Raw genomic sequence first — 16,584 nt, forward strand, 5'->3', positions numbered from 1 at the left:
TTCATAACAGCGGGATAATATTACTATTCGGATTTCACCAGTATTTCTGCACTGGGGCGAAAGGATAACTCCATTGTGATAAGCTACAGACTGTTCTTTTTCATGTCTAAATTGCAGAAAATGCAAATTGTTAGGCTTTGCGAATATTTTTCATCTTTTTTGTACAGCTGCCATTCTAGCTAGTACTTTATAGTATAAATGGTAATTTATTTATCGTTAGGCAGCCGTAGGGCACGGCATGGCCCGACGTCGGCCAGCGGTGATCGGCCCGTGCAAGGCCAATGTCAATCCCCAACCACGGCCCGCGCTGGTTTGCCGAGCTCGAGCCGGGGACGGCCCATCGACGGGCCATGCAAGCTTTTTCCATTGGGTTGACACCAACCCGATAAGGGCTCCACTGCGTTGCTTATCTAAGCAGTGAAGACTGGCTGTTCAGAGTTCGTTACATGGCGTCAGGTACATAAAATAAGCCGACAAGTTTGTAGGTAGATTTTCATTTTACTTTATCAACACTTCGCGTCAAAGTCACATCACAGCAAATTCCTAAGTAGACAGGAACACTGTTTTCCATCACTCCATACAACCGGCAACCAAAACACTTCTCGGTTGACGTTCAAGAAGATGGAAGGGGCGTCATTGTGAGACATTAATAAAAAAAATATTCGGGAACAACAATGACTTTGCTTTCATCGTTCAAGTTGAAAAGGGAGAAGGAAGATGGAAGAGTTGAAGTAGAGTTAGCGTTTAAATCAAACCACCAAAAATTGTGACCACGATGCTGTGTGTTTAAGACAACGCACCTGACGTTGCATAGTACCGTATGAAATCAGAAAACACACGGATAAGAGTGCCGAAATGCAGCCAGCACACAGTAGGGGCACGGATGAAGACAACTCAAAGAAGGAATTGGTACAACACAAGCACTCTGTACACAAAGGAAGTTTAAGTGTAATTCTAAGCGATAAAACTGCAAAAAAGTCTCTCCTAGCTCCCCATGATACTTATTACTAAGCGTTACCAGGAAAAAATGAACACGTACAGTTGGCTGCAAAAGTTAACGCAACACCGTATATGAAAATTTTCTTCGAGGTCTAGACGCGCACTTTGGAATCGACAAAGTTCGCAGCACAGAAAAGTGCTGACTGGGCCATTCAGCTTTAGGTGACGTGCCTAGGCTGGAAGGCAAATCCCTTCTTCTGGCTCCAGCATTACGCCAGCTCCTGCAGCCGACTGTACGTCACCTTTCTTTCAAATTCTTCCAGGCTAATTGAGAAGGAGTACTCCGTGCACTGCAGACGCACGAATGTGGACGTATGACAAACTGTATGACCTCATGAAAGGACATCAGTTATCTAGAGGCGAAAAGAAGTGCTAAAATACACGGTGCCCCTTCTTTAACCCTTAACGTTGATAAACGTCTGCCCTAAACCTTGTCTCATTGAATATTTACGCAAACCCTGTCGTTAAGTATTGCGACCCCTGCCACAACCATAAAAAAATTAAGTAGAACATGTGAACGACACTGCAGCACTGGCTGTTTTTTTTTTTTCTGTACCGTCAAGAAACATGAAAGCCAGCCCTTGGGGGATTGAAAATAACCACCACATCAGCAAACCACCGAATGAAAAACTGTCCGTCAATGGCCACATACAAGTCCTTCCCAGTCATGACATATTGGTCTAAGCTGGCTAATGATGGTGAAACGTTTCGTACCATGGTTCCCACAATTCCGCATGTCATCCGTAAAGCTCGGAAACTATATGAGACATGTGAGTTTATACAGACAATATGGATTACACATATACAACAGTCAAATAAAATACGGATTCCGCATCGTGTCCGCATATAATAACCATATTCCTATTCTTTCATTTGCGCGCCTCATACTGGAGGTTTCAGAACGGTAGAAGCCGCTCAGAGCACACCCACACACAGGCCCGACAACAGCCAGACAAGTAAGATATGCACGTGTGAGGTCGCGAGAGCTCAGCACGTAGGTGTATATTATAGAGTCGAACAGTTGGCGCATACATAAAAGACGGGGGTAACAGACTTGAGAACCAAACTGAGAGCTACGAAAAATATATTGGACCCCATTAAAAACCATTTTTTTTACCTTTGTATCCTCGGGTGACAATAACAGGAAGACTGACGACCTAACCTACGTCCTCTAAATTATGCTTGCGTTTGACAATGAAGCAAAAAGGTGATGTCGGACTTTCGCTCAAAAGGCACTTCTGTTCCGCTGTTGATTCGTGCAGTCGTAGAACTTTAACAAACGAGGAATCATTCACACTGATTTACGAACAGACAGGCATTTTAAAAAAGGAAGCCTGGAATATTGCACATAACACAGAATCTATTATAGCTGCACAATGAATAGGGAAAGAGTCATGGCGTAGTGTGTTGCACAGACTAAAGTAAAGTAGTAACTTCCTAGTCAACGGAAACGAGGAATGACTTGCTAATGGGACACAAAGCACTGCGCATACATCATTTCAAGTATAATCAAAATCACAGAAAACAAAGAAAAGGGGGGAAAAGTTTTATCAAGAGATGCGCTAATTTATTATGCAAGTAGCAGCGTATTCATAAGGTTCGTGCTAACGTTTCGATAAAAAGGATGAGCGTGATGAACGGCTGTGATGTGATACTCTGATTATGCTGGTTCCATTCAAAACAAATAAAAAACAGTACCGATGTCGTTGATATTGTGGTTTGAACACACTATCACACATTGCTGTGTCTGCTCGTTCACGTCCAGTTGTTGAGCGATAAATTCGGAGGTGTACGTAAATTGCGTAGATGAATTTCAATTAATCTAAACACCCGCGTTTCGCATCAGCACTCAAGTTTATTAACGCTGAAAATTTTGCCCTTTTAGTATAAGTAGCTGGCTCTGACCGCAGCCTTGATTAAAGCAAAAATGTTCTTCAAACTTTCTTTGCTGCTGCAGTCTACAAGCATGTCGCCTCACATGCCCCCTCTACATATGAGGGCAACTTTGAGCGTGAAGCACTGCTTTACCAGCCGCGAGCGTGAAGCGCTGTCAAGAACTCTACAAAAGAGATAAGAATTGATGTTTTTATCTAACGTATATCACTGCTATATACCAACAGTCCGCTGATTTCGCGAAAATACTATGACTCCCAAACTAGCCAAAAATTTGCAGATACATCAACGTCAGCTATACCGCAATGTGATGCAGAAATATCTACGAGCGGCACGTTGCGGTCAAGAAACCTATCACGGCGACCGGTATATGACAGCTCGCAAAGTGCGTTGCCAGTTAATGAAATGACGTTGTTTCACTTCTGAAGTATGTGCAAGTGAGGTGTATTCGCGGACACACAAACCTTAAGGATCGCCCATTCCCGATACATTTAAGACGAAGCTCTTACAGTTCCGATGTGACCAGCAAACCGTCCCCTGTTCACGTTTACCCTGACAGTATCAGTTCCTGTTTGTGACCGCTGAGACATTAAAAGCCTGCTTCGCATAAACAGTTTTTCCGTATGGTTCAGGAGCTCGACTGCACCCGACTGAGCAATATACTTCAAAACTGGCTGAGCCTTAACTATGCCAGGATATGCTATTCAAACTATCTTTTCTCTCCGTTTTTCATCGCAGTCACCGAACCTATCACCACATATAGAGCTAGTCCACCAAGCTGACTATCTGCAGCCATCGAGCCATCACACAACCAACCAAAAATGGCAAGTTATGGACTTCATACTGCATACTTTGATAGGTTGTGCTGAGTAGTAATCAAGTTACTTAACTCTGCAGCATTTTCGAACGACTGCAACTAACTTTGCCTTGAATAATAAAGATGAAAAGAACGTGCGCCCATTAGGGTCACCTGTCCGCTGATGTAGACTCATCGTGCGCATGCGCAAGAGGTCTGGTCGGTAAAGAGGAGTTACGGAAACAACATGCAAGACATCGGTCCGTTCACTGACACACACACACGCACGCCATTTCACAAGCACCTGGTACCCGACAGTTCGTTTCTGTACAAAATTTGATCTCAAGCCTAGCTGACGTTCGCCACACGTCTTGAAGCCACAAAATTTCCCTCAGAACGTTACGAGGTCCTCAGAAACGCCTAATGCTATTGCTTCATTGAAACCACTGTAAAGGAATATAAACAGTCATAGCAGAGGAAGCCTCCGTACATTGAAAAGTACAATAAAAAATTAAATTTTGTAACGCGATCAACGTTCATATACACATCTACTTATACATGCATGAAAACTACAAAAAAAAAATAAGCACAGTGGGTGACAATCAGAATCCCACGTTAACAACATGTTTGCACTTTATCGTTGTGCTAAAAACGGGTACGCGTTTTGTGCATCCTCTCAGTCAACAAATAGTTGTGAGGATTTCGTAACTGTTCCCAACGTCACTTTACATTCCATCAGTTTCTGGACTTCAAATGCGGTGGCAACCATCAGCTAGCGCCTGCGTTAAAACACCGTAACTTGTTGTGACGAGGGAATAGGGCTACTCGTCCATGGCTCACGTCACGTGGTACATGCCATCGACGAGGAAGTCCATCTTGGAATAGTGCCTCCTCTGCCATACATCGAGGATTCTTCGGCCAATGAGACCCATGACGACGAATATCAGGAGCAGACCTAGGCAAAGGCCTATCACCAAGCTTATAGAAGGTGACGCTTTGGGTACTAGGTCCACGTTCAACGTCGTCGGGGCGAAGATCTGTATTGGCCTTCGGAGGTCGTTGCTTTTGTCTATATCGGTTGTCTTTTCTGTCGTGTTCGGGCGCTTGGTGACGCTAGTCGCATTCGTCGCCGGGTTGGAAGCTTTTAGTGGAACTGACATGCGCGACCACCATGCCTCGCCATCGAAACCATTCGTGGGAACGATCTTCTTCATAGAAGCCTCCAGAGCAGGCGACACCGTCGTAGATGTGGGCGTCGTGGTTTGCGTTGATGAAGACTGTTCCGGGATATCGGAAAACGCTGGGGGAGAAATATCAACGTCTGCCGTGGTAGAAGACGCGTTCAATGAATGAGCAGCCTCTGTCGTTGATGGAGTACTTGACATCGCCTGTGAAGTCCTGGACACGTGATCGTAACTTTCTGTGGATGAAGAAGCTTCCTCCTGGAGTGATGAGCGCGTCCGGGACTCCGCGACATGGTTCAAAAGGTCCAGTATTCCGCTGAGCCCCAGCGGTGGACGTGTTGTAGACGTAGTGGTCGAAGCGTCCAAAACGCTCGCCTTAGTTACGTCACCCGATGTTGCGACTGGGCTGTTTGCGTCACTGTCTTCTGTGCTTGTCCTGGGAGCAGACGTGGTAGACGTAGTTACCTTCTCTACGGCACCAGCCGTGGAACTAGCAACGGAGCCAGCAGTCGTCGCTTCCGCTATGAATGGTAGAGTGGTGTCGGCGGTAGGTGAAGCCGACGATGACGTTGACGTGACTTCAGCTGAAGACAGGTTTCCCGTGTGCACGTCAACGTTGCTGTACTTCGGCCAGCCAGCGACGACCCTTCTCAGAAAGGCGGTCGCTGTTCTGTCCAGGCTTAGAAGCCTGGCTGACTTTTTGAAGATGCACTTTTCGGGCGGGTCGCAGTTGAACAGGGCACAAAGAACAGTTCCTTTGTCCTGCACTTTGACCGTGGCCACGCTGCAGTCATCTGCGAAGCGTAAGAAAAATAAATAAACACAAAAATAAAAAGAAAGCTAACTAACGTACTCCATGGGCTCAAGAGTTGTCTTTATGAAGATTTAAAAAAAAAACGAACGACGAATAAACATACCCAACAATTCTGGACAAACGCGTTTTTGAACGGAAGGAGTTTATAATTTTTTTACATATATTTTTATATACTGAAAGATTTGACTGTAACAATCAATATATCTGCAGATCTCCCGTCGACAGGCTTGCATTTTTTTTGCTCTTAATGTTTTCGCCATCGTCAAAAGCATTCCCCATTGGTTCTCTATGGCGGTCTTGACTGCTCGATGTGAACGATGGACAAAATTTAAAAGAAAGATTTTGCTACACATAGGAAGAATGGGCCAATGTACCTTCAATGTTTCCATACCTTACAATTTTCCAATATTCAAAATTTTTGTACAAGAATGTTGGACATGAACAAACGCGGGCCAGTTTATGCAGCCTGGTTGGCTAACCATCGCCATCAAACTAATTATTTTGGATCAGTTATGGACTATTTAGCTTGTACAGTTAGCGCGAATCTTTATAACAAGACGTTAAACAACCGCACTCGGTCTGAATTAATCCTGGGCCTTGCGCTACATAAGGCGCCTGGCACAGCTCCAATGTACAGCTTCCAGACGTTATATTTCAATTATAATAAAAATTTAGAGGTGGTTCTATTCCAAGACTACTTCATTTCGTAGAATTGTTGTAGCACGAACGTGTAAAGAAGTATGCGCTAAGAAAGTTTCAAGTCAGTCCGAGTAATTACGCATGCAAGACCGTGAAGATCGCGCAAAGCTCTTCCGGTGTGAGACGCAGCTGTTCCACATCGCGTTTATTCACTTCGCTAGGGGAAGGTGAAAGTGGAACAGCTATTAGTTTCGCCTGCTGCTGTGCCCCATTGTCAGACGGAACTCCACAAGCAAGAGCAGCGCCACACACGGAAGATATCTTGCGCCGATCCACGCAGTCTCGCATGCGTAATTTGACAGAGAAATGCGGCAGTCTACGAAACTAATAAGCGGATACCCCGTGCTCTGAAGTATGAAAAGTGCAAAAGGACGAAAGGCTCCTACAGACGGCGAAAACAAAACAAAAAAATTTCCGCCTAAATAGTGTACCAGACCTAAAGACAGGCAGTTTGTTAGTTTTCTAGCGTAAGATATCGGTCCATTTTTTTAATGCAGAAGCAGTAATCCGGAGGTACAGAGACTAGCAAAATCATATAGCGTTTGTACGTCCGAGAGCAACCTGGATCGCACAAATTTCACCGGTGGCTGCACCTTCCATCGCATTGCAGTGGGGCACCGCTTGACCGCTGCACCACTGCGCCAGGAGTGGTATGAGGACTCCCAGGGATCTATGGATGCTAACTATCTCAATGAATATCGGCTATTTGGACTAGTTACGTGCACTGGAGAGGTTGCTTTGCCCGCAAGCTTCTCGAAAGCGCATGCATTTTGGCGCGATGTCGAAAATTCGTTGGGCCACAGTGCCGAGGGTAAGCTTGTTTTGGATATTCTAAGAACCGACGTGGATATTAATTACGGTAGACTACTCGCTTCTCAATAATTATGGCGCATAACAGTAATAGTTAAAAAGTTCACTACAGGCTAGGAGGGACGCACCGTAGCGAAGGGCTCCGGAAATTTCGACCACCTGGGGTTCTTTAACGTGCACTGACATCGCACAGCACACGGGCCTCTAGAATTTCGCCTTCAACGAAATTCAGCCGCCGTGGCCGGGATCGAGCCCGCGTCTTTCGGGCCAGCAGCCGAGCGCCGTAACCACTGAGCCACCGCGGCGGGGCTTATTCAATATTAGTTAACCAGACTGCTAGTTAGCCCGTCTTAGCTGTATTCTGACGCACTACACCGCTGACGATGCTATGGTGAAAAATGGGCTCATCCAACCAAAAAAACCTACTTTTAAAAACCGTGTACAGTACAAGGTGAAACACCACGCATACTCGATGCGAAGTTTTCATGGGGAGCGCTGACATCAACAACTTAGTGCATTACATGCTTAATACACGGTCTCAGCGTGCCGTTACCTCGCTTGCAGCATCGCTCGACGCACTCCTGTAGCTTCCCGGACCTCGTCGGCTCGATGAGGCTGACGTTGGCGCCGGAAGCCTTGGAGGCGGTCTCGTCCAGGGCCTGACCCGTCTGCCACACGCCCGGGGGGTCGCACTGGCTCTCGGGGCTCAGAGCCGTCACCGCGGGGGACCACGCCAGGAGCAACAGCACGACGACTGCAGTCGTCGTGGCGAGACGCAGGATCCGGCTCGATGACCTCCCGCCGTTCCCCATGTTCGGCAACTGAGAGAGAGAGGGAAAGAGAAATGATTTACGTGGCATATTTGACCTAAGAAAATTCACGGCACCAACAATATATACAGTCGGACACAACTCAAGAATGAAGCTGCTTTTCCCCGCCGTAGAACCCCCCTTCCAGCCAGTGGCGTCGGCTGATTCTTATGATCTTGCTGGCGTCACAATGCAGAGAGTGGCAGGTGAAAGGGGATAGTCCCTTTTCTCCATAGTCAGGGATAGTCCCCTCTCTGCATCGTCGACCCATGGGTATCCGCCAACAGGCAGTTGCCGCGCTTTTAATTCCTTCATAATCACCTGCTCCTTTTTTTTTACTACTTCTTTCCATGTCCGGTAAAAGAAGAACAGATGATGAGGCAGCGATAAAATATAGAGCGTTAACGCACCTAACAGAGGTTGCCAGTTCGAATCCCTGCCGCGAGCTAGACTAACTAGTAAGTTCGTGCTGGGCGAAACGCGAAATCGTATGCCACCACCCCGAACACTCCGCGACAAACGGTTGAGCCACAATGTTCGTGTGAAGATTCGTGAAGACGTGTAATTGGGGGTACATAGGTCGCCGGTTAGAGTCCCTGCCGCGGGCTAGGCTATACCTTAACTAGGAAGTTTATGCGGTAAAAAATAAAACGCTGTATTGTATTACACCATCCGGAACATTATACGGCATGCGGCTGGTCTACAAATTTTACACGAATGTCAGCACTAGGTGGCCCGACCTTGTCGCCCGCCAGACTCATCATCATCATTTATTGTACCCTTAAAGATCCCGCCTGGGACCTTACATAAGGCGGGGGGGGGGGGGGGGGTGGAAGACAGTGATGAGAAGCGGTCATACAAAAGCATGTGAAAGCATGTGAAAGGATGTGAAAGCACGTGACCAGGATACAAGGATCGACACAGTATAGACTAGGGTCGACATAGTATAGTTTCGATTTCTGGTGCTCCGGCGTCACTTTGCCGCCTGTTATTGTTGCATTCCGTTATGTAATCACCTCGGTTACCATGGCAACCAGTGGGTTACGATTTGCGTTATAACGCTGAGAACCGAAACGCGAGAAGTAGAGCTTAGCGCTCTAAAAAACCAACTGCAGGTAACTCACACAGGCGCCCTCAGCTTGCGCACGTCGGAGCACGTTCTAGTACTTACTTCCTAAGCACTTTCTGACGTCAAAAGTTTATAACTGCCGTAGGTGAAAACGCTTAGTTTGCCGGGTCTACTCGCTCCAGGAGTGCGCCGCTGAATAAAGAAAAAAAATCAACCACCTCGCATAATGATGACGGGTGCGGAGCACCGTTATTGCCCCATCAACCACGAGCGATTCCATCAGCTCGGTGTTCATCGGGGCCAAGCGAAGTGCCGCGGCATTAAAAGACCCTAACCGGAAACGGACCGCCCGAAATGAACTGAACGTGAGGGAAAGGAGCCGTACAGATATAAATAAATAAAGTAAGGCGCCATTAGCGACTAATGACAAAAAAAAAAGAGAAAGAGAGAGCAATAGGCTGAGGCAGCGTATGAGTGTCGAGCGTTAGCAATATCGAACGAATATTGCGTCATTAGCCATCTTCGCTATATCCAGTACAATATTTTGTTATATCCTTATATCTACATTTTTTATTCCAACGTATACAGCGCAAAAAGACAAATCGTGTGACACCACTTCAAATGCCATAAGGGAGTAATTACTCATTGACATACACCCGAGCGCAGCCATACGGCTACAGAGGAAATTTATACAGCTTTCTCAGAAACTTCGTAGTTAAAGACAAATTCGTCCTGGTCCGGGGTTCGAACCCGGGACCACAGCTTCACCGGAGCAGCCGCTCTACCAATTGAGCTAACCGGGACTTTTTTTTTTTTCTTTCATGGTATTTATTTACATGGTTTTGTATAGAAAGCACATACATACATATGTGTGTGTATACACACACACACACACACACACACACACACACACACACACACACACACACACGAACAACTATTTACAGAACACCTTGGTAGGCGCAACGGGGCAGAAACATAACAGTAACATCTTATAACTAAAAGGCCGGCAAGGGGGACGGCAAGCTCATGGTAGGGCGAGAGCGAATTGATCAATAACTCGAAGTGGGAACTGTGTTGGTCAATCAATCTACTCCACCTTGGGAGATTCCCCTAAATATTTCACCACCACTTCGAATGCCCTACGTCAAATAGTTTGGCCGTAATAAACGTGTAAACTTTCAAGAAGTCACAGCTTGGGGAACGAAAGGTCGTCGGTGCGAATCGGTATGGTACGCTACCCTTTCATTCGACTGGTAATCTTATGCTACGTAACGCTCTGAATCGTGTGGTACCACTCCGAACATTCTACGCCGATTAGGTGGTCCACAATCTCTGTACCAATGGTCCCACTTGAATGACCTTCTGTTTCGTACTAACGCGACCTTGAGTAATGCGAGTATTAGTAATAGGAAAAGAAAATGCTTGCGGACCAGCCTAACGCACGTGAGTTACTAGTCCAGTAAACGCAGACGCTTTGAAGGACTTCGTTATCTATGTCCACGCGCCCAAAATCGATCTATCGAGCAATCCACATTACAAGTTTAGTAACGTATGATTTTACACGTGCGCATGATATAGGCTTATTTGAATACCGTCAGCAATCTCAGTGCATTCTTGTAGAATTTGCGGTTTTCGAGACGACTCAAGAAAGTAAAATATAGGTGTACAGTTTTTTTTCCTGCGATGAATAAGGCTTAAGCAACATAGATGTTCAGAATAACATAAAACATGCCAAGGGGGCCGCCCAGAGAATAAATTTGATAACAAAAAAAAATACCAGTAACGCTATACATAGAAGCTCTCGCATTTGCCGCTGGGTGTAAGGCGTATTATTCTTTCTTTGTGTTCTGTTTTATCTTGCTCCTCTCGCTTTATTCTCCACGTTCTTCTTTTATTCTCCTTCATCTTTTATTCTCTTTATCTCTTCTTTCCTCTTCCTTCGCTCGATTTCCACCCATGGGACCCGCATACGCCCATTCATACACGGCAGGGCGCGACCACACTACGCCCTTTCGTAGCTCTGTCCTCTTTCCGCACTTCAAGATTTCCCTCCCAGTCGCCTCCTTTTCGTGCTCTTGTGTGCCACGCGTCTTCACGTAAAGAGTAAAACTCTAGAAAAACGTGAAAAAGAAAATTGAGGGCCACGGGGTCGCCGCTGTGCGCACACTGGTCACGATAAGGCAATAAAATGAACCCGGACCGCGGCCTCGCAAGAGGGCAGGTGATTTCACTCCTCCCCCCCCCCCCCCCCTTCCCCCGCCCTCGAAGCCTTTGCGAATCAGGGCAGAGGATTCCCCGCCCTGCATAGGCCGTCGAAAGGGCGGACGACATCGAAGGGTCGAGCAGCCGTAACGGTGCAAACGCAGTACCGGGGGACGGTATATTATATGTACTTGCATAACCTGACTATCTACCTAACTAGTGGTTTTCATGGATCGTTATGTAACTACCGGTGGCCCCTATCTGTTGGGTATTTTCTTTTGCGGAGCTTCGTCGTTTACTATGTCGGCCGGGTTCGATTTTACGAGCGCAGCAGACGGATGGAGGGAGCTATTAATGTGCAAGTTCGCTTCGTGATTGCGAAGCAAAAAGACAGCACGAATTTGCACTGGCCGATCGCGAACTGACGAACGAAGCGGTCATGCCTACGACACGTGGTCCCTAAAACAGGAAACTGTATGGTGGTTTAAATAGTATAGGACTATAATGCTTTCGCATTAATAAAAGTTATCTCCATTCAAGGTACAGTTCTGTGTCCTAAACGTATTAGGAATCCCTTAAGCTTTCAGTAACTTCAGTCGTTCGTTAGGAAGAAACTAGCGTGTAATACCTGACTTCCGGTTGCCTATTGGCCATAACGCCACACATCTAGGCCAGCACAGTGACAACACTTGAGTCTTATACTCCGTTTCATACATAGCAGTCAACGCAGCCAAGGCTGCGGCGCCTGTTCGCGCTCCTCGTCCGCATCGTAATGTAGTGCGTCGAAAGTGAAAAGAGTAATGAACTTAAAAATAAAGTAAATGTTGGTCGATATTGTAGTATAATAATAAGTGTTTTATTTAGCAAAAAGATTGCTTTTTCTTTTATGTTCTTCAAAACTGAATGCCTTAGTTTCCTGGGTTTTTTCCGGCTCCTCCTGTATCAGGTTTTCGCAGCTAGGCCGGCCGGTGATGTCGTCTGCTTTCGTCTTTCGGTCTGAGTCTGCGAAAATGGCACCGCAATCTCCTACTCGCTTGTTTTCTTCGCCCACTGCGGCTTCAAAAACATCTCCTACTCGCCTGTTCTCCAAGCTGAAGTCTCCGAAAATTTCGAAAGACTGCAAGCAGGAGATTGTCAACGTTTACTCTAGCGTAAGGAAGCGCTTCCCGGAGAAGACTGTGCGTGAGGTTCTCGAAACTGTGGGCGAGATGACCGGGGTGAGCCCTCGGACAGTTGCGAGGTTCAAGAAAGAAGGTCTCTCTACTGGAATAAGATCACCGCAAAAACGACCTAACAAGGTGACAATATTTAGCTCTCGCAGTGTTAAATATGACAGCTTTGCACTCAACGCCATCCGACTCAAGTTATATCGCATGTATGCCTGCCTTTTCCCTTGGAAACAAGTAAACAGCGCTGTGTTTTTCAAAGTAGGTATTAGAGTTTGACAGTTTCGAGTTTCTATCTAATGAATATTTTAAGAAAAATAAAAAATAAATAAATAAAAAAGACCAGCCGAGCCGGGAGTCGAACCTTGGCCCCTTATAAAATGAACATACAGGCTTGCGCTTCGTACCACATAGCCACGACGCGAGGCGGAAGGATATTTTTTCTTTATTGCATGGAAGAACTTCCGTAGAAAGGAGGAAAACTTCAATCAGACTGGCGGAAGGATACATATCGCTTGTTTTTTGCAGCGGACTACTTTCGTACCTTTGGCAGCGTTTACTGCTATGTATGAAACCGAGCATAGACAGCCAAGAGTGGCTGCGCCCATACGGGCACAATACAATGCTCTTCAGTTTGCCACGCGATGTTTGACATTAGCACGCACACGTAGGCAGCTAAACGCAACTGCTTCTGTACAGACTGCTTTGATTCGTGAAAATAGCTGCGCTTTTTTTATAACGTTCCATATCAGATCTCGTGACGGTGTCTGAACTCGAATCCAATCGAACCCCGTTTTGTACACCCTAAGCGCGAATAAGCCTATGCGGGAATAACAAGGGAGTAAGTGGTCTTCTAGCTTACACCCTATATACTCCTTTATGTTTAGAGTGCAAAGGGACATGCTGGGTTTGATTCCGGAAACAAGTGCCACACTTAGCTGTCCATACGTACAAAGACTAGAGTTTTAAACAAAAACACAAAAAAACCAGCGCAGTCGTTGCTGGTCTTTTCGGCAAGACTTTCGCTTGCGGGAAATGTATTCTGCAATCTCGCTAATTTGTCGCTGGTTATCAAAATATAAGCCAAAGATATAACGAAGCAAAAAAAAAACACATCGGAACATACCCGGTTAAAACATGAAAGATGCTTTCAACCTGAGAACGGTGGGTAGGGACGCTGGAGCAGTCTATGATAGATCGCGGGCAGTCTCAGCCTGACAGCTACAAAACGTTGGGAAAAGTATAGCACACGCGGGAAGACGCTTCAGTGAACCATTGATTTCCACGTAACGCACCTAGCTTGACTACCATCGTCCGTCGTACCACGTGATTCCACTGGCGTTTCTATTTGTTGGAAGTGGCGGTTAGGAACGATCTTTTTTTTTGGCCTCACGAACAACAAAGATAAATCATATCTCCAAACCAATTAGTATTAGGCTTAATACTTCCACTGTGCGTGTACTGAATTTGTATTCAGCGGCTGTAGACTCGACGGCCTCCGACGTGTGAGTTAACCCGTCGGCAAGCAATCTACGATGGGTGTAAACGGTTGGGTGTCACGTCACAACACGCACTTTCCATCACCGGTGAGGTTGCGAAACAGGCGTCAAAAAAATCGCGTGCCGGAATCGTACGCCCGAAAGCAAAGAGAAGAACAAAGTACATGAATCGCACGGTGCGACCGGCGACGTACAACGATCGCACAGAGGAACAGAATATTGAAAAAAAAAAGACCCGCTAATATGTAGTTGACATGCGTAAGAAAGAACAAAAGCAAGAAAAATAAACCTGGCACACCGCCCTTGTGATTGGTCCGTAAGGGATGTTGACGGGCTAGTTGATTTTTCATCTTGAAACTTGGGAAAAAAACCACCTAGGCGCAAATGATTTCACGACACAAAAAGAGACGAGGAGACAACGGACAGGCGCCAACTTCCAACTATTTATTGCTCGAAAAAACACGAAAAAAAGAGAAAAAGGCAGCCTTGTGCGTTAGTGACACTTCAGTTAGGTTGTATGCGGCGGAATACGATTTTCTGAGCAATAATGTTCGTGCTAGGTGATAAGTCAGGGCTGCGATAAGACACGTGGTGTGTAAATGTGGGCGTTGCCTGAGACTATAAATGTATGTGTTTTTTCGAGCAATAAATAGTTGGAAGTTGGCGCCTGTCCGTTGTCTCCTCGTCTCTTTTTGTGTCGTGAAATCATTTGCGCCTAGGTGGGTTTTTCCCAAGTTTCAAGATGTGATTGGTCGTTTCCTTCCAGGCCCCCTGGTTCTTTCGTCACGATTTACGTCACGATGGAAAGAAACGGAAAACGAATCTTTACAAAACAATGTCCCCGGGAGAAGGCAAGAAGTCTGGGTATTTCTTAATATTGTTTCGCTCACGTGTTTATACCGCCCACGAGCTCCTCTGAGAAGGGAAGGTGCTGGGAAATGAGATGCAAAAAAAAAACGTTAAATAAAAGGGGCTGAAATAAAAGAAAAATCTGGAGAGCGCCTTAACGGTGCACTGAAGAGGAATGTGAACTCGTCTTTTTGCGGCGGTAACTCGATCGACACGTTCCGAGCATTCTTAGAAACTTCGAATTATTGCCCTGTGCGACCGATTTCCTTAATTTAAATCGGATTAACGTCCGGCTCCCGCCTTTCTTTAAATTCCCCCCAGAGGGTGGAAGGAGTCAGCCAACGCATGGAGTGCCTTTCAGGCAGTCGCGTGGTAGCCTTGCTTTTGCTTTTATTTAGCTTTCCGTGAATACATAGATCTAATCAGAGACTACATAGCAGCAAATTAGGCCTATGGAAATAAAAATTCGCGTGGACTCTGCTTTAGCCCATCACTACGTATTCCTCCACCGATGGCAGAGCGGCAAGCCGCTACGGGACTGTTGAAAGGTTGGTTTACTCCTCCCATCGTCTGCAGGGAATTAAAAAAAAAAGGCGGGAGCCGGGATGTTTAATGAGATTTAAATTAGGGAAATCTCCCGCACAGGGCAATAATTCCAAGTTTCTAGGAACGCTCGGAACGTGTAGATCGAGTTCCAGGGGTAAAAAGACGAGTTCAGATTCCTCTTCAGTGCACCTTTAACGGTATGACGAGATAGCGCAATGGGCTAATTCCCATATATGCAGAAGGTCATTCTTTATTTTAGACTGATGGATCCCTGGGAGTCCTCATACTGCTCCTGGCGCAGTGGTGCAGCGGTTAAGCGATGCGCCACTGCCCTTCTATGGCAGGTGCTGCCACGGGTGGGACTTGTTCCACCCGGGTTGCTCTTCCCGAGCGACCAAACATTAATTTAACTGTCACCTGTCACGTTGGGCGCTTTGATCACTATCCGGTGGGCAGATTTTGATGACGTCACAAGGTCACGTGACCTAAGTGGCCCACATGCCTCCTATGTTGCTCTCTGGGGACCACCTGCCAGAGTTCTCGCTCACAAGACCGATGCCTACAAAGCCGACACCGGATTCAATGGGGAACGGGGCCTTTAACTCTCTCCGGTTAAAACACTGCGACCGTAAAATTCGTGCGCAGACGCTTCGAGACATGATACAAAATGACTAACGGTTGTCAAGGGCGCCAAATTCTTGCAGACACGCAGTAAAATTTTCAGTGTAGCACTGCACGAGGACCCAGAGCATCCCGCTCAGTTATTCGCAGCCCAAGGCTAAGTTTTATTTCATTTTAAAGACCTCTTAGGCTCATAATTACACCTGTGCTTCCAAGAAAGGCAATTGGGCGCTCACAAGAAACGTTAAAGATGCACTGAAGAGGAATGTGAACTCGCATTTTTACAGCTGGAATTCGATCGACACGTTCCGAGCGTTCTTAGAATGCTAGAATTATTGCCCTGGGCGGCCAGTTTCCCTAATTTAAATCCGATTAAACGTCCCGGCGCACGTCTTTTTTTTTTTTAATTCCTCACAGACGGTGGGAGGAGTCGACCTACCTTTCAACCAGTCCCTTAGCGGCTTGCCGCTCTGCCATCGGCGGAGGGATACGTAGTGCTCGGCGAAAACGAAGCGTCAACGCGTATTTTTATTTCCGTGGGCCTAATTTGCAGCCACGTAGTGACTGATTAGATCTATTTATCCATGGAAACCTAAAAAAAAACATAAAAGCGAAAGCAAAGCCG

At 46.3% G+C, this 16,584-nt stretch overlaps 1 protein-coding gene across 1 annotated transcript in view; it reads right to left on the reverse strand.

The window, feature by feature from the left end:
• Positions 1-486: 486 nt before the first annotated feature.
• Positions 487-16,584, reverse strand: part of LOC149328930 (uncharacterized) — a 52,245-nt gene continuing 36,147 nt past the window's right edge. The window contains exons 2-3 of the mRNA XM_089559939.1: positions 7,749-8,016; positions 487-5,666 (exon numbers count right to left, since the gene is read on the reverse strand). Of these exons, the coding sequence (XP_089416065.1) occupies positions 4,525-5,666; positions 7,749-8,007 (1,401 nt within the window). The 5' untranslated portion in view covers positions 8,008-8,016 and the 3' untranslated portion in view covers positions 487-4,524. The remainder of the gene's footprint in view (positions 5,667-7,748; positions 8,017-16,584) is intronic.

The sequence above is a fragment of the Amblyomma mixtum genome, chromosome 9 (genome assembly GCF_055824585.1).
Source record: "Amblyomma mixtum isolate Tamu chromosome 9, ASM5582458v1, whole genome shotgun sequence".
Taxonomy (NCBI): domain Eukaryota; kingdom Metazoa; phylum Arthropoda; class Arachnida; order Ixodida; family Ixodidae; genus Amblyomma; species Amblyomma mixtum.